Consider the following 24,181-nt stretch of genomic DNA (forward strand, 5'->3'; position numbering starts at 1 on the left):
ATCATGTCCGGAGTCCCCATGGTAACTTGTGCTGGAGAGCCCGGGCTGGACCAATCCTGGCGCACAGTGCCACTTAGCTAGGAGAGTTTTAATGGCCTGTTTCTGTTGTCATTAATAAAAGCACCTCTGCTGTGGGCTGCAGGACGGAGACGTTCAGAAGAGCAGGAAGCAAGGACACTGTCCGTTCATGCTAACAGCACGCGTGTCAAGAGGAGGATGTATTTCACCCTTCAGACTCTCCTCTGCTCATTGAAACACTCAGTCCTCATAAGAGCTGGAAGTAGGTCACTCCAGGCCAGGAGGGAGCTCAAGTTTGCACGGTCACGAGCTCCCCGTTTAGCTTAGCATGCTGCGGCTAAGCTACGCGGCTCCTCCCTGCTGCACACTGTGCCGTTCCTCCTTATGTAACGGCGAGTGTGTCACAGCCGTTTCCATGGTAAGAGTGTCTGAGCGTGTATCACAACACAGCATGCCTCAACCTTGTGCAGCGTGCCGGGGAAACTTCATTCTCTCTCTGCTAATGGCTGCAGATCTTTTCCGTGCTTATTTATTTAAAGAGCACCATTTGTTTGTTGTTCACGTCTCGTATGCAGCAGATAAATCGCCCCGTGTTGAAATCCAAGTCCATTAGCTACCCTCAGATTGCTGTGCAGATGATGGTGGTAATTAATAAGGCATTACTTTGATCAATAATTGATTTGTCTTTCATTAAGTGGCATGGAGTTCAGCCTGACTCACAGGGTTTTTATCTTTTAAAATTCAGAAATCTGATTTTTTCTCCAAAGTAAGGTAGATATTTATGCTGTTGAACAAACAAATCCACATATACCACATTTTACATGTTTTTTGTGTGCATTTTATTGTTTTAATTGCCATATTTGTGAGAGTAGTTTCTGTAATTGACATAAACTTGAGTAAAAAGTGATAATTTGTGCAAAATTGGCATGAATAAATGTTCCCTTTTGTCTTTAGTTTGCTCTTTTTGTGAAGACTACATAATTAGATCCAGAAATAAAACCCCTTTTGTGCTGATCTATTATCTATTTGCAACTGACCCAAAAAATCCAAATGAAATCATGAATGCTGGAAAAAGAACCCCACGTTTGCATGCTCAAACCCGGCAAGTCTCCAAAATCAAGCTGTCTGGAGTAAAGTAAATCTAGAGAACCCAACATGGATTCATATCATGACCCGGTGCATTAATCTGCAGAGCGGGGAGCAGCAGAAACAGCTTGTCACTTCTGATTGCACGAAACATGATTTCCTCCTCCCTGAGATCCCGTGCGCCGCTGCTCGATGGATACGAGATTTTAACGCGAGTGACTCGGTCTGCCTTCCCCAGGTGAAGCCCCCCTCAGAGCTCCTCCGTAAACACATGTTGTGATTGTAAAGCCTCTGTGCGAGCGAGCTTCTACGGGTGTCGAGAAACGAAGCGGGCTTCTCTCGTCGCGCTGTGGAGTGTGCAGTCTGGTGCTGTGGGCAAAGCACCGTGTTCTCATTTCAGGGTCTCCGGGGGGAGCGGCGCCATCAGAGAGAAATGATTGAATCTCTCTCTGCGCTCCATTTTCGTGTGTGTGTGTGTTTGTTGAGAGCGGAGTGTAGAGTCGGTATGGCGATGCATGGACGAACACATGTGCAGCCTTTTGAATTTGCACGGCTTTTCATACCATTTGTCTGTTTTTTATCCTCCAGACGCTGATATGCATTGAGGATGAGTGGAGTTGGTGAAAACCCATCTGACCCTGCCAGGGCAGAGTCACGGAAACGCAAAGAATGTTCTGCAGAACTTCTAGGACCTAGGTAAGACCGTTCAACATTTCTGAAGTGTATGAGCATGCAGGAAGCAGTCCTTTTCCTGCAGCCGAGGCCAGTGTGTGTGGTCAGCAGCGCTGACCCCTGCTTTGCCAAATTGCCCGTTGCAGAACCATCCATTACCCACTTAACAAAGGTGATGGTTAAAGTAAAAGCCACATCTCAAACCCTGTGCAGTAACAAGCTGCTAGTTCCCATGGACCTCTGACTGCTCTAACCCCGGAGCACCGCACAATAGGTCTGCATTATTTATCTGTAGACATGCACTCAAGAAGGAGGGTTTCCTTTATTGATGCTCCATGTTGGCTCCATGCAGAGGCCTAGGGATGCATTTCAAGCCATCTGGAGGATAATTGACCCGAGCTGTATCGTGCATGTCATTAAGCAGCTGCAGTTTGAAATTGAGAGGGATTTCTGCGCTGCTCTTTGCATTTCTCCACGCTTTATCTTGCATGTTCTCACCTGGTCTTCTCCTTCTCTCCTGCAGTCCAAAGCGGAGCAACGAGAAGCGCAACCGCGAGCACGAGAACAAGTACATCGAAGAGCTCGCCGAGCTCATCTTCGCCAACTTCAACGACATCGACAACTTCAACGTGAAGCCTGACAAATGTGCAATCCTGAAGGAGACTGTGAAGCAGATCAGACAGATAAAGGAACAAGGTACGACCCTCCTCTCGGACCTGTCCTGATTTCTCAGATCTTACTTCAGTATTGAGAGCATGCACAAAACATTTTGGTACCTTGATCTTTTATGGAAATTGGAAATGCATTGTGTTTCATATAAGACAATAACTTTTATTCTTATGTGATGCAATAGTCAGACTTTTTGTTCTGTTATGATAACATGTCACGGTTAATTTCACTCATGCATGACACTGATCAGCTGATAAAGTATTCATGCATCCCTTACTTCGTCTTTATATCTTTTTGAAGTGCAAAATTAATGGTGATGTGTCTCAAAGAAGCTACCTTAAAACCTGCAGCTACAGTATGTATTGGTCTGACTTATCCTCTCCATAAACACTGAGCCTCACTTAATACCTGCAGTTTGACCCAGCTGTGGTTTGCTGTGAGTTCCTAGTAAGATTCCTAATTGTATTCCTAGTATAAGGTTTAATGCTCCTATAAAACACACATGCCACAGGTGTCACCGTGCTGGCAGCGCCTTCAGGTTTGAAGACATTAGGATGATGTGTTTGGGCTCTGCTCCACACAGTTATTTATGCTGGTATTAAAGCAGCTGATTTAATGTTCCCTCGTCATATTAGATGCATGAAGCAGAGGTTCTGTTGGCTGCCTGTGTTTCCAGACATCAGGAGAAGGGATCAGTGTGTGCACTTGTTCCAACTTCAGCCGTCTTTGTACTCTCCTCATGTATGGTTTCCCTGACATGTTCCCTTGTAGTTCTCCTCGGTTCCACAGTCACTCGGTATTGTGAATAAGCCGGGCCCACTCGAGCCGCTCGTGAATCACAGCGTCATCTCGTTTTCTGTGACTCACTCTGTGTTATGTAATGGTGAGCAATGTGATGCAAAAATCACACACAACTCCGGCTACCGTCTGTCCGTCCCTCCCCCTCTCCACTGTCCTCTCCCTCCCCCTCCTGCCTTTGCTTTCCTCGCTCTGGAGGCTGTAGTGACTCCTCTGCCTGCGCCTGAAGGCAGGAAGTGTTTGTACAGTACCGGCTGAGAGAGGAGAGGCCGAACGCTGCTTCACTCTGCAGACCTCCCCGTCCAGGAGGAGACGTTCCTATATCCGAGCTGCTGCGTCATTTCTGCAGACGTGTTTTTTTTGCAAGAGCTTTGATTTGATGTTGACAGATACAGTGGGGCAAAAAAGTATTTAGTCAGCCACCAATTGTGCAAGTTCTCCCATTTAAAGAGATGAGAGAGGCCTGTAATTTTTATCATAGGTATACCTCAACTATGAGAGACAACATGAGAAAAGAAATCCAGGAAATCACATTGTAGGATTTTTAATGAATTAATTGTAAATTCCTCGGTAAAATAAGTATTTGGTCACCTACAAACAAGCAAGATTTCTGGCTCTCACAGACCTGTAACTTCTTCTTTAAGAGGCTCCTCTGTCCTCCACTCGTTACCTGTATCAATGGCACCTTTTTGAACCCGTTATCAGTATAAAAGACACCTGTCCACAACCTCAAACAGTCATACTCCAAACTCCACTATGGCCAAGACCAAAGAGCTGTCAAAGGAGACCAGAGACTAAATTGTAGACCTGCACCAGGCTGGGAAAACTGAATCTGCAATAGGTAAGCAGCTTGGTGTGAAGAAATCAACTGTGGGAGCAATTATTAGAAAATGGAAGACATACAAGACCACTGCTGATCTCCCTCGATCTGGGGCTCCACGCAAGATCTCACCCCGTGGGGTCAACATGATCACAAGAACGGTGAGCAAAAATCCCAGAACCACTCGGGGGGCCCTAGTGAATGACCTGCAGAGAGCTGGGACCAAAGTAACAGAGGCTACCATCAGTAACACACTACGCCGCCAGGGACTTACATCCTGCAGTTCCAGACGTGTCCCCCTGCTTAAGCCAGTACATGTCCAGGCCCGTCTGAAGTTTGCTAGAGGGCATTTGGATGATCCAGAAGAGGATTGGGAGAATGTCATATGGTCAGATGAAACCAAAATAGAACTTTTTGGTAAAAACTCAACTCGTCGTGTTTGGAGGAGAAAGAATGCAGAGTTGCCTCCAAAGAACACCATACCTACTGTGAAGCATGGGGGTGGAAACATCATGCTTTGGGGCTGTTTTTCTGCAAAGGGACCAGGACGACTGATCCGTTTAAAGGAAAGAATGAATGGGGCCATGTATCGTGAGATTTTGAGTGAAAACCTCCTTCCATCAGCAAGGGCACTGAAGATGAAGCGTGGCTGGGTCTTTCAGCATGACAATGATCCCAAACACACCGCCAGGGCAACGAAGGAGTGGCTTCGTAAGAAGCATTTCAAGGTCCTGGAGTGGCCTAGCCAGTCTCCAGATCTCAACCCCATAGAAAATCTTTGGAGGGAGTTGAAAGTCAAAGTCTCATAGTTGAGGTATACCTATGATAAAAATTACAGGCCTCTCATCTTTTGAAATGGAAGAACTTGCACAATTGGTGGCTGACTAAATACTTTTTTGCCCCACTGTAGATAATTGTCAACTTTTCATGTGAAAGAACGCTGTTTTCAGCCTCTCAAATATGGGGATTTACATCTGAACGGGTGTTATTATATTAAAGTGTAATGTTTAGGTTTTGGACTGACGGACATATCGAGACGTTTAAAGACATGACCGTCATGTTCGTAGATGTAGTCCTGGGGTATTCCTTTCCTGTGGGGTCCTCTGTAGGGGATTCTGCAGCTGTGCATTGCTCTGTCTCTTTTTTTCATGTGCAGATTGATTTAGTGTTGATAGAGAAGTAATTGTCATGCATTTTTCAGCCTCTTAAATATTGCATTTACGTTTTTACTCTACGTCAAAACGAGACTTAATGTTTAAATGAATGTAGAAATCTGAAGGTAAACATTATCTCTTTATTTTTATCGTCTTCCACTTTCTTTTCCTTGCCTAAAAACAGATTGGTAAAACTAATACCATATTTTTCACTAATTCCTGACGATTTTAATCAATTAATGGAGAAAAAAACCTGCAAATAATTCCAAAATGACATTCATTTGTAGTTGCAGCCTTACCTGTCAAACCAGGGATGCACTGAAAGATCATTTGTATATATTTTATCTCAACTTTACTTAACATAAATCCAGTATCTGTTCCTTTCATTGCATCTTCTGTCGTTTATAGATCATAGATCAGTATGTAGCTCTGAGCTGATCAGAGACTTGGCTTGTTTCCGTTTGTTGCTTTTTAATCGACAATATGTTGAGTTATGAAATGTTTATGCCGCTTATGAATCTAGTTTACAGCTTCCTTTAAACTCTGAACTGCTGTCTGGTGCCAGGAGAGCTGCAGCCAGCAGATAGTGGAGCATTTCATTCATTATACACGTGTTAATGCACTAACACACTACGATAAGAGGGACAGAGATGTGGTAAACAGCAAGTGGTATAGATTATAGAGGCTGGTAAACAATCAATCCATGTAGGAATCAATAATACTATGTTATACTGTCAGATCCATTTCCTAAATGATTTTAATGGATTTTATACTAAAATAAGTTAGATATTAACAATTATCAAATTAAGAATCATTTAGTGGTTTATTTCAGGAAAACAAACGTCATTTTACAACTCATTTTGTGCCAATAAATTGTTTTAATTGGCACAAAATGGAAATTAAACGGCAGCTAGCGTAAGCCTACAATTATATTTATCTGACAGGTACTAATTTATTGAACTGAGAATTGAGGAAAAGTGTGCAAGTTGAGCATAATTATTTTCCTTGTGTGTTTACCTTTTTGCCATCAGTTGATACAACCTTTCACACACTTTAATATCACGCTATCATGTGCAAAAACAACTTCCTCTGTGCACAGCGGACTGCAGTAGATCCTGGCGTTACTCCTCTCTGTAATCCAGAATCTGGAGTAGCTTTGAATCAAATCGTGCCCCTAAAATGTGAGTAAGGTAAATAATCACACCCCTAATATACTGTATGGTTCCTGCACTCCGCTCTGCTCCGACACTGAGTGATGGGTCCGGCTCGGGGCTCCGGTGCCGGTGCTTCGGGCCCCGCTGGGCCTGCAGAGATCCTGCTGCTGCAGACATCATTAGAGCTGAAGGAGATGGATGTGAGTGCAGGAGCACACACACACCCACAAACACAAAGCAAGGACAGGATATTAGCTCTCCACCGCCGCCACGCTCTGTCACCATATGGTCAGACCTCGTGTTGGCATGGTGCGACAGTTAAATGAGCCCCCCTCCTCCCTTTCCCTGCAACACCAACTCATATTCCGCCTCTCATCGTCGTCTCCAAAAGTAGGGCAGCCTACGCTCCGGCATAAGGCTCACTGTGTGCTTATTAACCCGTCACACACAGGGAGGACGCACGGTGCAGGTACAGACTCTCCTCCTGGCCTCACAGGTAGAAGCATCTCATCTTTATAGCTTTTAATTCAAACAGAAGATGCAGACACATTGCATCCAAAAAAAACAACCTTTATGCCCCCATGCACGACCCCAGAGCCCAGCTGTTATTGTCCATAAGCAATCAGCTCCTGATTTAGAAATACAAAGACTCCAAACTTAATAATTTAAAGAGGTTATTCTCTTTAATAGGAGAGCTTCAAGAGGCATGCAGTCCAACTCATCCACATACTCTGATAAAATGCCACTCCGTGCATAGAAGAGGAGGATTTTTGATGGATTTTAAAGAATATTTTGAAGACTTTCTCTGCTGGAATAGAGGGGACATGTTTACCTTCTACAAATACAACACTAAAACAATGATCTCCAGAAACACTGCATTACAAGTAAACACTAATGCATCAACCCAGATCCTAAATAAGTAGTAAAAGGACTTTAAATAAAAGATCCATGCTCTCTAACCCATTTCTTCTGTGTAAAAAAAGCCCCTCCCATGAGGATAATCTATCTTGTGCGGTGGATTCAAGGTGCAGTTTATCCTCTTATTGAAACGGTGTTTGAGTGAACACCATGAGCCCCTCTCCGTGCATCACGTCCTGCTATAGATGCACGCAGAAAATGGGGAGATATTTGAGAGACTGCGTCCATATGATCTGAGAAATGGAACGCTGAGGAGCTTTTCAAAATAAAAGCATGTAAATAAGACTCTCAAGGACTGATTTGTCTTGCACTGCTCCATTTACAACGCTAACAAGGACCAATTTATTAAGTCAAGAGACATAAAAACACACACTTCAATGTTTGCCAGACAGGTGTTTAAATGTCTTAAATCAATCTCTTAAAGGAGAAACAGGAAGTAGGATTTTAGGAGAGGAGGAAGTGGGAAAAGCTTCTATAATACCCTTTAATGGTGTTTAGAAATGTGATAAATACATAAAAAAAGTCAATAAAAATAAGAGCAGTTCAGCTTTCTGGTCGATATCTCTTATCGCCGCCTCTCCCACTTGACCACAGCTGATTGGTTGTTTACAAGCTGTCAGAGCCTCTTTGATATATTTCTTTTTGCACATGCTCTGACTCATGTACCGAAACCTTTACTCTGCTTTTCAGTTTTGAGCAACATGTTTTTAAACAAAAAAAGGACAGAAAGTATCCAGAGAGAGAAAGTTGCTCAAAGTCTTGTGACCTCCTTCCTGAGTATGTGGGTCAACTTGTCTGACCCGCGTGTGTGTTTCCCTCGTATGTAAAGTATTAAACGTGTGTCACTTCCTGTGTGAGCAGAGAAAGCTGCAGCAGCCAACGAAGAGGAGGTGCAGAAGGCGGACGTCTCCTCGACGGGGCAGAGCGTGATCGACAAAGATGCCTTGGGACCAATGATGCTGGAGGTGTGTTTCTCCTGCTTACACACACACACACACACACACACACACACACACACACACACACACACACACACACACACACACACACACACACACACACACACACACACACACACACACACACACACACACACACACACACACACACACACACACACACACACACGGTGGAGTCCATGCATCCCAAATGGGTCAGCAGTGTGTGTAAAGCCTCTGATTGGCTGCGTATCAGCGGTGGCCTGGTTGAAGTGCTTACGTATAACGGGACAGAGAGCAACAGCCTGCGAATGAATCAGTCCATTGAGCCCCCCCCCCCCCCTCTCTCTCCACATCTTCTCTTCATTCGCCTCCAGATCTGTCCCGTCATGGAATATTTATAGCCCTCTTGGTCCGGCGTCACTGAATCCACACACTAACGGGCGGCTAAATATAGCCCCGTGCAGCCCGCATGCTTTCCCATCTGTCAGCAGCCCCCAAAACATCGGGCCGGCAGGAAACACACCCCCTCCGTGACCCTCCTATTCGTTGCCCACTCTCATGCACACACATTAACGTGCTGCTGTTTCAACCCTTGGGGGGGAGGCCTGGTTTTGGTGCATGGCTGCAGGGGCACGAAGTCTGTGTTCCTGCTGGGGGTGTGAAGACACCGGGGGGGGGGGGGGGATGTTGTGATTTATTATAATACTAGTGAGACAGGCTTTATTAAACAGACATGCAACGGGTACTATCCATCATATAACTCTGGTTCAATGAGTGCATCAAAGCTTTTTCTGCAACAGAATGAACAAATGTAGGTGTGTTTTCATGTAAATGAGATTTAACTGAATATAAAAGAAGTTACAAGCGTATATTGGCCATTTTAATGTCACTAACATGACCCCGAAACACAGTTATAGTCCTACCTCCACCTCCTTTTAATGCACACACCTCACATGTGTTTGTACAGATGTGTTGCAGGTGCATCCCTGAATAACGATGTAAATGCATGTGATTTAAACCATCTTTAGTGGTTATTCCGGCAGGATGAGCAGCAGACTGCTTTCCGTCTCTTATCTCGACACCTCTCAGATTTACAGCTGACAGAATACCCTCCTAAAAACTCTGGGTGATTAGACGGCCTAATTGCCACCATCCTGTGTGTAATGGCCGACCTGAGGCTGTGTTCTTTCAATTAACTCCTCCTCCTCCTCCTCTTCCTCCTCCTCCATGCATGAGCTGCTTATTTCAGAATACTTTTTTAATTCAGGGGGAAATGTTGTGGTTTTTAAATAGACAAACTGAATAAAAAAATGGATATGAACAACAAAAAGTGAAATGTTTAATAAAATATAAGAAATAATATTTAAATAAACATAATAATATTTAAATAAACATAATAATATTTAAATAAACATAATAATATTTAAATAAACATAATAATATTTGAATAAACATAATAATAATATTTAAATAAACATAATAATATTTGAATAAACATAATAATATTTGAATAAACATAATAATATTTAAATAAACATAATAATATTTGAATAAACATAATAATATTTGAATAAACATAATAATATTTGAATAAACATAATAATATTTAAATAAACATAATAATATTTAAACATAATAATATTTAAATAAACATAATAATATTTGAATAAAAATCCCAGGTTGAAGTAAAATATATAAAAATATGAATTAAAGTAAAATGTCAAATAAAAATGAAATAAAAACTGAGAAAAAAATAGTAAAAAATAAACATAAGAAGGTCCAAGTAAAATATCAAATGAAAGAGGATAAAAATATGTATACAAACATTAAAAGATGAGGGTAAATGTGCAACTTGTACTACACTGAATAAGATTTACAGATGTGCAAAAAGGTCAATACTTACTGTGCATGTTCACAGGAAGGACTTTCTAATGGCTAATATAATAGTGTCTGGTTCCATCTGTTCATCATTTGGTGTATAAAATGTCAGAAAATAGTGAGAAAGACCAATTCAAAGTCTTTAAAACCCAGAATATTCACTATTTTATGATGTATAAGTGAGAAAAAGCAGGGGATCTCCAGATTAAAGTGGCTTAAAAATAGCATTTCCTGCCATTTTAGATGAAAAATGACCTTTTAATTACCTATGAATTATTAAAGCATTTTTATCCTGTTGATTAATTTAATGACCGTTGCAGCTCTAATGCATATCATGGACCGTGTACAGAAAACAGAGGATGCAGATGGTCAATACTTAAACCCACACGGGCATTTAATTGGATAATTGGCCATCAACAAAGTTTAGGAAATGCTATTTATTAACTGAAAATTAAACGATTTCAAGCTAAAGCGGTACATTAATCTAATAAGTCATGAAGAAGGGAAAGCATATCATAGCAGGGCGAAACATCACAAACACACAGGTGTTTTTAAACTCATTTTTACTGCTTTTTCTTCCATTTTCCTGTCAAAATGAATGTGTTAGTATTGGCCGATAATCCAACCCATTCTGACCCGGTCTCCTCTCCCCCCCAGGCCCTGGACGGCTTCTTCTTCGTGGTGAACATGGAGGGGAACATCGTGTTCGTGTCTGAGAACGTGACGCAGTATCTGCGCTACAACCAGGAGGAGCTGATGAACACCAGCGTCTACAGCGTGCTGCACGTCGGAGACCACGCCGAGTTCATCAAGAACCTGCTGCCCAAATCCCTCGGTCAGAACCACTATCATTTAACCCTTTCGGGGTTCTCTCCGTCAGTCTGTGTCTCCACGTCTCTCTTTCTGACACCCTCACGTCTTCGTAACACTCCCTAATCATCCCTGTGTCTCTACATCTTTCTGGCTCACTTTCACCTCTCTAGGTTTGATTAAAACGCTGACTGAGAAGATGTGCAAAACGCTGGATAAAACAAAAACTCAAGGATAAGATCCGATAAACTTCATTGATCCTTAATTGGATAATGCTTTTGTTACAGCTGCATACAAAGCAGAAACATTTCATATGTCTTTAAATGAAGAAAACAGTAAATATATTCATGTGAACTAGAAGATTGCACAGAATGAATAAGTTAGAAAACACTGTGATAGACTTACTACTAAATACACTAACGCTATAAAGATATATGCTTTATAAAGTGTGCAAAGTAGCTGCAGTTTCACCTTAAATTATAAATGTAAATGAGGTTAGCTTTGAGTTTGTGCAATTGTTTGGATGAAAACACTAAGTTATTTTATATTTGTAGGCCTGAAAACGTGTGTTTCTCTGGATAAATCAAACCTGTACTCAGCGTTCTCTCAGTGTATCTAGGTTTTTCATTTTTCTCTTTTGCACACATCTCTCTCCCCTCCTCTTCCTCCAGATAATTAACTTCCTTTTCTGGGCTCCTCTTCCCCGTCAGCAGCTTCCTCTCTTCCTTCCCTTTCTCCGCTCTCTGTGTTTCTCACACTCACTATCTTCCCTTTGTCATCGCCTCGCTCTCACTTTTCCTTCATTGTCTTTACATCCTCATCCTCCTCTTCAGCTTTTACCCTTCCTCTACTACCTTCCCTTGTCTCCTCATTCTCCCATCTCCCCTTGTCTCCTATCCTCTACCTCGTCTCGTCTCCTTTCCTTTCCCAATTCTCTTCTCTACTCTCCTCTACTCTTGTCACCTCTCCTCTCCCCTACCTTGTCTCGTCTCCTTTCCTCTTCCAATTCTCTTCTCTCCTCTCCTCCCTTTTCCTCCACTCTCTCCATCCTCTACCCATCCTCCTCTCAGCTTTTCCTCCTCCCTCCTCTACTTCCTTCCATCGTCTCCCCGTCCTCTCATCTCCTCTCCTCTCCTCTCCTCTCCTCTCCTCTCCTCTCCTCTCCTCTCCTCTCCTCTCCTCTCCTCTTCTCTCCTCTCCTCTCCTCTTCTCTCCTCTACTCTTGTCACCTCTCCTCTCCCCTACCTCGTCTTGTCTCCTTTCCTCTCCCAATTCTCTTCTCTCCTCTCCTCCTGTTTCCTCCAATCTTTCCATCCTCTCCTCATCCTCCTCAGCATGTCCTCTTCCTCTTCCCTTCCTCTACTTCCTTCTCTCGTCTCCTTGTCCTCTCGCCTCCTCTCTCCTCTTCCCTCGCTCCCCCTATTCCTCCCTATCGAGGTCTGGTTGCCCACCATCTGTGTCTCTGCGCCTCCTGAACGATCATCACAGTGTCCCAGATTCTGAAGATTATCAATGCTCTGAATCAGATCTGTGTGTGTGTGTGTGTGTGTGTGTGTGTGTGTGTGTGTGTGTGTGTGTGTGTGTGTGTGTGTGTGTGTGTGTGTGTGTGTGTGTGTGTGTGTGTGTGTGTGTGTGTGTGTGTGTGTGTGTGTGTGTGTGTGTGTGTGTGTGTGTGTGTGTGTGTGTGTGTGTGTGTGTGTGTGTGTGTGTGTGTGTGTGTGTGTGTGTGTGTGTGTGTGTGTGTGTGTGGGAGAGTAGATTGGCAGTGGTGTTTTAGAGGACATGCATATGGAGTCCTGTCTGTGCTGCTCATTACGTCTGATCTCTACCCGGCAACAGCCCACTCCTCTTCCTCACACTCCTTCCTCTCCGTTCTCTCCTCCTCTGCTCTCATTATGTCTTTCACTCACACCGTGCTAGCCTCTATTGGCTCCCTTCCCCTGGTTTGTTGTTCACTTTTGGCTGCAGTAAAACACACACACACTCACATATTAAATGTTCCTCTTCCTCTCCCTGCAGTGAACGGCGTACCGTGGTCCAGCGAGGGTCCGAGGAGGAACAGCCACACCTTCAACTGCCGGATGCTGGTGAACCCTCACAGCGAGAACCAGGAGGAGGCGCAGGAGCACGAGCCGCAGCAGCAGAAATACGAGACCATGCAGTGCTTCGCCGTGTCCGAGCCGAAGTCCATCAAGGAAGAGGGGGACGGTACGAAGAGAGGATGATATGATGTCATGATACTTACCTATTCAGCAGAATCATCTCCACATATGAGGGTTTTTAAAAAGCTTATGCTAGGCTATAAAGGAGCTACAGCATGTTCACATGACTTCACGTCTCCACCGCTAAGCTAAAGGAGGCTAATGTTGGGCTATAGAGGAACTACAGCACGGTCACATGACTTCACGTCACCACCGCTAAGCTAAAGGAGGCTAATGTTGGGCTATAGAGGAACTACAGCACGGTCACATGACTTCACGTCACCACCGCTAAGCTAAAGGAGGCTAATGTTGGGTTATAAAGGAACTACAGCACGGTCACATGACTTCACGTCACCACCGCTAAGCTAAAGGCGGCTAATGTTGGGTTATAAAGGAACTACAGCACGGTCACATGACTTCACGTCACCACCGCTAAGCTAAAGGCGGCTAATGTTGGGCTATAAAAGAACTACAGCACGGTCACATGACTTCACGTCACCACCGCTAAGCTAAAGGCGGCTAATGTTGGGTTATAAAGGTTATCAAAGTTCAGAAAGACCATCGACCTCCAGGCCACAGGGACAGGAAGTGCCTAAAATGCTGAGTCATGTCAGGGTTGAATGACTCATTCCTGCAGCTCTTTTGCAAATTGAGAATTAAAGAACTTAATTTAATTGTAAGAAATGTGACTAGGATGTCAGAACTTTCAATTGATTTACATTAAGTCCTTAAATACAAAACTCAAACACTCAGAAGTCAATATGAGAGGGGAAGTCAATCAAAAGCTATTATTACTGAGGAAAGAAAGATTGGTTTTGAGAGAAATACGTCTTAAATGACCTTTGAACACCAGATTTCATTGGCATTTTACCCAAATATATTCAGTTTTATATGATATAAAACTAGTACAACCAGTAATCTTTATATATTTAGAGGCTGGAACCAGCATTTTTTAAATGTTTGCATTAAAAAAAGTGCCTTAACAAGATTTAAACATCAGAAAAATTATTTTCTTTGCTCTACCTCAGAGAAAGTGAAAATGGAAATGTTTCTCTCCGAGGCTCAACCTGTCTTTGCTCTCCCTGGCTTCGTCTGTGCACCAGCTGCCTGCCAGCCGTACTCTGGCAGAAACACTGACTAGGACCCAGGCCAGGGGGGGGGGGTGTGTGTGTGTGTGTGTGTGTGTGTGTGTGTGTGTGTGTATGTGTATGTGTATGTGTGTGCGTGCGTGGAGGCAGGATCAGTGGTTCCAGTGCAGGAATTTGTCCAACTGTAGACAGGAAGGAGAGGGAAAGCAGGAGAATTGAGAGAGATTCACAGATCTAAGGGCCGGACCACCCAGGAGACTGTGTTTACGAGTCAGAACCAGGAATGTGTGTGTGTGTGTGTGCAACCCTGGCAGAAACACGTGTGGGATTGTGGGTATTACTGGCACAGGGAAAGTTAGATGGCCGAGTTTTTCGGGGTCACCCTTGTCCTGCCCATAGTGTCATCTCTCAGTGTGTGTGTTTATTTATTTGTGTGTGTGATGTCATGATTGAGCGATGGCCGTCTTTAATGTGGGGCCAGGGGAGGTGTCATCAGTGTGAGATAGCACTGCAGGTGAGACCAGCCAGTGACGCAGGCCAACACACACACACACACCTTCAAAGGTCACACTCCATCATCTCCCACGCAGGCGTTCGCTGCTCCTCTTCATGAAGGAAGTGGAGCTCTGATTCCCCTGCTCATTAATAACCGTATTAATTATGCTGCCTGGGAATAACATGCGTTTAATTTTCTTCCCCCGTCTCCTCTTCCTCCTCTTCGTCACCTCCTCCTCTCAGACTTCCAATCCTGTCTGATCTGTGTGGCTCGCAGGGTTCCAATGAAGGAGCGACCGGTGCTGCCCACGCACGAGAGCTTCACCACGCGCCAGGACCTGCAAGGTACACAACCACACAGAACCGCACCATCCAGTCCGACTTAATGACCCACGCCTAGAAGGGGAATGAGTTGTGTGTGTGTGTGTGTGTGTTCGTTCAGGTAAGATCACGTCCCTGGACACCAGCATGCTGCGGGCCTCCATGAAGCCGGGCTGGGAGGACCTGGTGCGGCGCTGCATCCAGAGGTTCCACCTGCAGAACGACGGGGAGATGTCCTTTGCCAAGAGACACCAGCAGGAAGGTAACCAGCAGCTTCTCATGCTAAACGTGCACAAAGTAACACTTTTAAACCAAAACAAAGCTGAAACGATTCAAAATAGACAACCCAGACATCATATCTAGTATTTATAAAAGGTTTCGTGTGTGAAGCTACCAATTATAGGTGCTTATGGGCTAATTTAAGGATTTAAACAAGGGCAAAAAACACCGGTAATGTTGGAAAGCAGAGTAAAATGAGTTATATATGCAATGCAAAAGCTAAGACAAAACATAACAATGTCATGCAAAATGTGTACAAGTAAACACTTTCACACTAAAAACTGAAAACTGAGGCTAATAATTGAAATAGACGAGATAATTGTTGCTTTCTGTGTGCGCCTGCCAATATAAGTGCTTATGGGCAGATGTCATGATTAAATCCAGCGCTCTAATATAAGAAAGTGATGGAAGTGAAGGCGTGCATAAGTTTGAAAAAGTCATATTCACTGATATTTAACAGAGCCTAAACTGAACAGAATAGTCAGACTTATCTATAAACACACGACTGATTCCAGTGAAAACTGTCCTCTGTCCTCAGTGCTGCGCCACGGCCAGGCCTTCAGCCCCATCTACCGCTTCTCCCTGTCGGACGGCACCATCGTGTCGGCGCACACCAAGAGTAAGCTGGTGCGCTCTCCGGCCACCAACGAGCCGCAGCTCTACATGTCGCTGCACATCCTGCAGAGGTATGTTCTGCATGCACCTGTGGCGTTAGGGGGGGGCTCTGCAGCAGGAGGGGGAGGCGTGCTGCAGCGTGCCCCCTCCTGCAGCCTCTCAGTCTCAGGGAGTGTAATCCAGTCTTACTGTGTGTCCCTCAGGGAGCAGACGGTGTGCGGGATGGGTCAGGACATGGGCCCCGGCAGTCAGACCCCGGGAATGGCCCCCAAACCCATGAACTCCTCCACCCCCTCCATGACCCCCCCGACGCCTGGCAGCCTGCCCGGCTCTGGGCCCCAGGGACAGGACACCACCATCAGCAGCAACAGCACGCCTTTCTCCTCTCCGGGCCCCACCGGACCCCGAGAGCCACCAGCCATGGGGGGCCACATGCAGGCTTACCGCTTCGGGTGTCCCCCCCCTCACAACCACACCGGGGGCATGCAGCCACCGCAGCAGGGGCCCAACTGGAGGATGAACAGTCCCTCCAGAGCCAGCCCGAGTCCGGCAGGGGGGCCACACCCACCCCAACAGAACTCCATGTTGTCCCCCCGGCACCGAGGGAGCCCCGGGGGGGCGGTAGCCCTCGAGTGGCGGCCCTGCACTCTCCCTCCCCTGTGGGGCTGTGTGGGGGCCCCGCAGGGAGCAGCAGCACTGCTAACACGCATGCTAACAGCTACACCAGCAGCTCCCTGTCCGCGCTGCAGGCCCTCAGCGAGTGCCACGGGGTGGGGCACGGGGCCCCTCACACACACACACTGGGTTCTCCGGACAGAAAGATGGGCTCCCCGGCGGGGGTCACACAGGGGCCAGGGGGTGGCCCTCATCTGATGTCCAAACTGGGAGGAGAATCATTCGGACCTCACATGGAGGCGGGGCAGGGGCCCTCTCAGGAAGGCAACATGGAGCCCAAGGAGGAGCGGGAGGGGGCCCCTGACGGCCTGGACGCCCTGAACCGTCTCCACGACAACAAGGGCCACACCAAGCTGCTGCAGCTGCTCACCACCAAGCCGGAGCCCCTGGAGTCGCCCCTGTCCCCCGGAGGAGAGGGCAAGGACCCCGCCGGAGGCCGAGGGGGCCTCGCTGCAGGGAGCACTCACGCCTCCTCCCTGAAGGAGAAACACAAGATCCTGCACCAGCTGCTGCAGAACAGCACCTCCCCCGTGGACCTGGCCAAGCTCACCGCCGAGGCCACGGGCAAAGAGCTGGGCCAGGACCCCAACCAGGGCGGTGGGGGCCCGGCATCAGGGGCCGACATGGCTCTGAAGCAGGAGCCCCTGAGCCCCAAGAAGAAGGACAACGCCCTGCTGAGGTACCTGCTGGACAAGGACGACACCGCGGGGAAGGACAAGGTGAAACTGGAGCCGGGGGAGGTGAAGCTGGAGGGGGGCGGGAAACACCCGCTGGTGAAGACGGAGAAACAAGACGCCGGATACGACCGCGCTGAGCAGGTGAGAGCAACACAACAACAACAGTGTCCTGAGTCAGGGGCTGCAAAGGTCCAAAAAACATGAGATCCATGTTCCACTTCCTGGGGTACAGTCTAGATATCCTCAGGGTCTCTTCGCATGTGAGGGAGGGTCTCCTCGGGTTGAAAGCATCTTGTTTACCCCCCTCTTTGAGGCGATGAAATAAGTAGCGCTGCCCTCAGACTGAGTCAGTAACCTCCTTCTCTTCGTGGATAAACTTTCCTCCGGTGCTGCTCCACTTCCTCTCTGGTGATCTGGGTTAGGCAGCAGATGTTGGTGCGTCAGATCCACAGCGGAGGTCACACACACACACACACACACACACACACACACACACACACACACACACACACACACACACACACACACACACACACACACAGCAGTTATACCGGCGTAATACACTGTGTGTGTTTCTTATTCCCGTGTATAAACACATCTGGTGCCTTCACTGCCTGGCTGGCAGCGGGAGCAGAGGGAAGCGATCCACCGGCTTCAAACAGCTGTGACATTTGGACGGGGGCCCCGTGGAGCTCCAGACATTTGATCCTGGCTGCGTTTGGCCCCGGTCCTCCTCTGGCACCAGGCTTGGGTCAGGCCTGATGCTGAAAGAGAGGAGGAGGGAGGAAGAGAGGGAAGGGAGTGTTGCTGCAGAAACTCTGAAGTTTTCTCTAGCAGAGGTTCAGCTTTTTATTCTGCAGGAAGCTCTACCGAAGCTCTCAGGTTTTGATTCGTAACCTTTCATAGGTTTCATAGTACATAAAAGCTTGTGCATATGTTCCTTTGAATGTCCTCATCTTCTGTGACTCAGCAGGGATCCAGGGAACATGCATGCTTTTAAGATAATTACCTGCAGAGGAGACGCTTCAGGTGAGAGAAATACCTGACAGATCTCACCATGCACCTTCCCCGCGGCATCACTGACATTAAGGCAATATGTGTTGCGTTTAAATGTGCTAAAGAGGCATTATGTAGTGCTAATGTATGAGGAATCTGCAGACACAGGTAGTGAAATAAACTCCTGGATGTGTGTCTTTCCTCTAGTCTGAAAGAAGACATGTTATTTAACCTAAAATGCACAAACACAAACCAGTGCATGATGATTTGGACACATTTGGAGGTTTTCTTTCCTTCAGTCTTAAAGAACACATCTTACGCAAGCTAAATATGACATTTGACCCCTTGCTTTATATGCAAGTTTATTAGAACAGCTCATTTTAATGCAAGGAAATAAAGAATCCTTAAAAACGTGAAGACAGAGTGCAACAAAAACCCATTATAAAATGTCATTGATGTACAAAACAGTCATTCAGTCGTTAAAAGGAGCTACATTCTCAGCTCTGATTCTGGTTTTAAGAAGTGTGCAAAGTGAGCGTTTCTGTCCTAGCCCTTGAGTTGTCTGCCTAGCAACTGGGCAACTTCTGTCCTCCCGGTCTGACTATTTATAAAGCATACAGTATAAATAATCACCCAAATCTGCGGTACAACTTTATTGTGACTTATTACCTCAAAGTCTACTCTTCTTTTTAGAGGTATGATGAATAGATCTCATTTACACAAAATCAAACCTAATTTCTGAATTAAAAAAAGGCAAAAATGTCATTAAAATGTGCTTTTTAGACTCTCTCTCCTCCACATTTCTATAGAATTAGTTTCCAGACTCGCTCTCTGCGTCTGCATGTACAGTATGTGCTCGGTCACTCGGGTACACGAATAGAGGAGGAGGAGGAGGAGGAAGAGGAGAAGGAGGAGGATGTGATTGGGTGGATAATAAGAGCTGCTGAACAAAGAGGAGTAGATCTCTCCCCCCCAGGAGAGCATAGAGAAAATGATGAGCCATATGCTGCTGCATGTCCTCTCTGCTGCCATGGAGATAGAGAGGAGAGGGAGGGGTGTGGGTGTGGGTGTGGGTGTGGGTGGTTATTACACACCTTTAAACATTAGAGAAATTAACAATTATATGATGGACAGAGATTAACTGTAACAATCCTAGCAGCGCTCCTATTGGTTAGCACTCCAACACATTAGACTTGATAGGCTAAGGACGTCTCTAAGCAGGTTGAGGAATCACAACAGAGCCGGCCAGCTAACCAATCAGAGCAGACTGGGCTCTGGTTTCAGACAGAGAGTGGAAAGAGGAGCACTATGAGAAACATAAAGAGCTTTCTGAACATTAATTTGCATAAAATGTCAGTATTTGCTGTATTTTTGGGCTTGAAATGATCTTAATGATTCAGCTTCTTTGCAAAAAAGACTTTCTAAGGACTCGTGTCTTCATCTCCCGCCCCCCCCCCCCCCCCCCATAATCCCACCTTCACATATTGCTCAACTTCAGTATTGCATCCTCTAGAAGTTGCTGTCAGCTGTTTTTCAGGCCAGGGTTTCTCTGCGTTGCTACTGTTGACGTCTCTGCAGTTCTGCTTTTCCCGCCCTCACTCTCACTTCCTGTTTCATGGTTGATGCTCCTCCTTACCTTCAGTCCACAACAACATTTACTTAATTTCCCAGATTGAAGTCGAGAGGACCTACAGAAAGCTACAGTCCTCTTAGTGTCACATGTGGTAAATAAATAACACACAAGGGAAAAACTACAAATAAACAGGCCCAAGCAGATACAATCTACATTAATTCTTGCCAAAAACACTATTTCTTTCAATTTATAAACCAATTACACTCCAGACAATACAGAGACTGAGGAATTTCACTTAATCTCTACTCCCAATATTTATTGTCTGCAAAAACAGGATTTCTTTTATTGAAATCTGAGACATAATCGTGACTAATTGCCTCTTTTTAATTAAGAAATGCAATTAAAGCAGCTTTATCCTGCTCATTTTCAGGGTTATATTAGTATCTAGGGGCTCTACTGTACTGCTTTAATGCTCAAAGAGGATTTGAGACGTTGCAGACCATTGACATGCACACCCAAGGAAAGGGAAAACCCCAAAAAGCAAAGCCTCCCTCTCAGAAATAAAGCTGGCTTCGACAGCGTTAGATTTCGGGGTAACGTCTCTCTGAGAGGAGCCGGCCTCCTCCTGTATAACGTCTCTCTGAGAGGACCCGACCTCCTCCTGTATAACGTCTCTCTGAGAGGAGCCGGGCTCCTCCTGTATAACGTCTCTCTGAGAGGACCCGACCTCCTCCTGTATAACGTCTCTCTGAGAGGAGCCGGCCTCCTCCTGTATAACGTCTCTCTGAGAGGACCCGACCTCCTCCTGTATAACGTCTCTCTGAGAGGACCCGACCTCCTCCTGTATAACGTCTCTCTGAGAGGAGCCGGGCTCCTCCTGTATAACGTCTCTCTGAGAGGAGCCGGCCTCCTCCTGTATAACGTCTCTCTGAGAGGAGCCGGGCTCCTCCTGTATAACGTCTCTCTGAGAGGACCCGGCCTCCTCCTGTATAACGTCTCTCTGAGAGGACCCGACCTCCTCCTGTATAACGTCTCTCTGAGAGGAGCCAGCCTCCTCCTGTATAACGTCTCTCTGAGAGGAGCCGGGCTCCTCCTGTATAACGTCTCTCTGAGAGGACCCGGCCTCCTCCTGTATAACGTCTCTCTGAGAGGAGCCGGCCTCCTCCTGTATAACGTCTCTCTGAGAGGAGCTGGCCTCCTCCTGTATAACATATCTCTGAGAGGAGCCGGCCTCCTCCTGTATAACGTCTCTCTGAGAGGAGCCGGCCTCCTCCTGTATAACGTCTCTCTGAGAGGACCCGGCCTCCTCCTGTATTGAGAGAGCGGCTGGGTAATGTACAGTGTGTGTCCTCGGCTGAACTCCTCTAATCATCTGCAGCTGGGGCATCCACTTTTGCCGTTTCCTCCTCAGAAAACGCTCCGGAGATGCAGGGGAGGGGAACGTGCACGCTCCGACATGCACAGCACTGCAGACGGGAGCATGCATTGAAAGAAATGTGACCCATTAGGGGTAAAAGCAACCGGAGGAGGAGGAGGAGGAGGAGGAGGAGGAGGAGGAGGAGGAGGAGGAGGAGGAGGAGCATTACATCATTCCTGACCTCATTAGGGCTTTTCTCCCTGCCTCCCCAGTCTCAGCGCCTCCCACTTCTTACAGTAAAGCTCACTGTATGCAGCCCACCTTCAGATAAACCCCCCCCCCCCTTTTTATCTAAAGCAGCAGAGAGGTAATAATGAGCGGGGCTGCTGTTCTGCTGCTGTACTGTAAGTCACGAGCAGGCCGAGTGTGTGAGATCAGTGTGTGCTGCTCTCTGGTGGCCGGATGCAGACGGTGCAACTTATTTACCCAAAGGTGTGTGTGTGTGTGTGTGTGTGTGTGTGTGTGTGTGTGTGTGTGTGTGTGTGTGTGTGTGTGTGTGTGTGTGTGTGTGTGTGTGTGTGTGTGTGTGTGTGTGTGTGTGTGTGTGTGTGTGTGTGTGTGTGTGTGTGTGTGTGTGTGTGTGTGTGTGTGTGTGTGTGTGTGTGTGTGTGTGTGTGTGTGTGTGTGTGTGTGTGTGTGTGTGTGTGTGTGTGTGTGTGTGCTACCTACCTCTGTTCCCCCGTCGTTTTTTGTTTTTAAATGCCTTTTTTTGACAGTCCAAAACGCAGAAAAATATATCACATATAATTACAAATTCAGTTAAGAAACTGAACTTATAATAAATACCAGCAACAAAGAGGAACAAAAGGAACGAAGTGTATTTATGTAAAGCTTAAATCAGTGTGAACTCCCAAAGAAACCCCTCGATCACCGGGGTCTGATGAGGAGTCAGAGTGACCTAGATTTGATGAAAGTGGTCCATTTAATCTCAGAGGTTCTGAAGAAGGCTGCGCCAGATCAAGCTCTGTGTCCTCACTGTCTCTCTCTGTCCCCCACCGCCCCCCCCCCCCCCCCCCCAGTCGTCGGAGCTGGACGACATCCTGAACGACCTGCAGAGCGCCGGGCCAGCTCTCTTCGTGGACCAGCGGCCCGTCTCGCAGACCAGCCCCATGGACAAGCAGAACATCTTCAACGACATCCTGCAGATGTCCGACAGCAGCCCCTCCCTGCAGCAGCAGCACCGCAGCATCGCCATGAACCCCAGTGAGTCTCACAGTCCACAGAAACCCACATTCTGTCTCCGTTTTTTGCACGTTTCAACCCATTTCTTTGCCTGCAGATTTTGCCGGGGTGCGTCCAGGTCAGCCGGGTCGGGGTCTGCCCGTGAGGAGTGTGTCTCTGGACATGAACGTGTCCCCCCAGCAGGCCTCACTACAGTACCCCATCAGAGCCACCAGCCCCTACACTCTCATGCAGCAGCAGCAAGGCATGGTGGGAAATCACGGCATGATGGGTAACCAGGCCGGCATGGTCAACACAGGTGGGGGCAAATTTTATCCTCAATGTTTCAACTTTAATTTTCGAGTGTATTCTCCAAATGCCCAAGTCTTCTTCCTCTGATTCATTACTTCTTATTCCTCACAATTACACTGACTTTATTGTCAACAAAATGCAAAAGACTAATAGAATCTTCCCCTTCGATATATACCTTTTATACCTAATTCTCAACCTTTTTTAACCTGTAAAATGCATCAAAAACGCTAATCATTTCACCCCTGTTCTGTACCACCTTATGCTGACATTAATACCCCCCCTTATATTTCATACAAGAAGTAAATGTCCTTCTTTCACAAAATCTCCATGAGAGTGTTTAAACCAAAGCTGGAAACATTCATGCAAACTTGATCTGAAGCACAAAAAATCCTCAGAAATGTATTGATTTCTTTGCCTCTCACTCTGTCAAACACACCAGTGATAAACACCGTCACATCCCTTTAAATTTTGTTCAAATTTCTGAGGAAAGACCCCCCCCCACCGCCCTTAGCAGCAGGGTGACTCACTTCCTGTCACAGGAAACACTCACCCACCCACAGTCTCTCTCCGTCACTTATTCAAAAACATCTCCTAGTATCACACTAACCTCTTACCTCCCTTTGCTCCTGCAGGACTGATGGCCCCCGGGGGTCCTCGGCCCAGCATGCAGCAGCAGCAAGAGGGCTGGGGTGGCTCAGCCTCCGCCCCTCCTCTAGGAGCGTCCGGTCCCGGGCAGCAAGGGCCCATGCAGGGCAGGATGGGGCCGAACGGAGCTCCTATGAGGCCCAACAGCCAGCCGGGGTCAAGACAGATGCTGCAGGCCCCCATGATGGCCAATGGTGAGAGACATGGAATACACGCATGATATTAGAGATTAGAGATTAGAAATGCAGGAAATGGATAGAAATGAAGTCTGAGTCCTCGGGTGCTTAAGCATTTAAATCCAGACTTTATAGACTCACCTTTAGTGTGTTTCTAGTCAAAAAGGAAAATACCTTAATTTACTTTAACCCGAAGAAATGTGTTTTAACCTTTTTCTAATTCATTTTTATTTGTCAAACACAGTAAAAAGATGTTGCATGTTGAAATATTCATTGTAGTGTATTTAAACCCTTTACTCACTCAGTTAAAATATGCAAAAAAACTAATAAAAAGACCCTCACCCATTTTATATTTAATCAATGCTGTTAAGTGCTAATTGCTGCCACCTAGTGGCTAATTGTGGTAATCTGTTATCTAAATTCAAATCAGTGCTTCATCTTGTTTTGTTTTTTATCTTTTCATTAAACATGAATATAAAGGGTCTTTCAATTCTTTAAAAAACTGTGATTTTTTATTAATTTATTGTATTTACAACCATGTGCTTTGTGTTGTGGTTTCAAGAGCATATTTACCATCCTTAAATGACCTGATTGTTTTTCTTGTTATGACCATTCCCTCTTTTTATAAATGA

At 46.1% G+C, this 24,181-nt stretch overlaps 1 protein-coding gene across 1 annotated transcript in view; it reads left to right on the forward strand.

Moving 5' to 3' along the window:
* The window catches only part of ncoa2 (nuclear receptor coactivator 2), a 52,835-nt gene that overhangs the window by 19,103 nt on the left and 9,551 nt on the right, over positions 1-24,181 (forward strand). The window contains 13 exon segments of the mRNA XM_063912798.1: positions 1,693-1,800; positions 2,300-2,472; positions 8,151-8,254; positions 10,766-10,943; positions 12,938-13,126; positions 14,946-15,047; positions 15,145-15,285; positions 15,841-15,988; positions 16,121-16,533; positions 16,536-17,410; positions 22,275-22,458; positions 22,535-22,735; positions 23,361-23,567. Of these exon segments, the coding sequence (XP_063768868.1) occupies positions 1,712-1,800; positions 2,300-2,472; positions 8,151-8,254; positions 10,766-10,943; positions 12,938-13,126; positions 14,946-15,047; positions 15,145-15,285; positions 15,841-15,988; positions 16,121-16,533; positions 16,536-17,410; positions 22,275-22,458; positions 22,535-22,735; positions 23,361-23,567 (3,004 nt within the window). The 5' untranslated portion in view covers positions 1,693-1,711.

Source organism: Eleginops maclovinus, chromosome 21 (genome assembly GCF_036324505.1).
Source record: "Eleginops maclovinus isolate JMC-PN-2008 ecotype Puerto Natales chromosome 21, JC_Emac_rtc_rv5, whole genome shotgun sequence".
Lineage (NCBI taxonomy): Eukaryota > Metazoa > Chordata > Actinopteri > Perciformes > Eleginopidae > Eleginops > Eleginops maclovinus.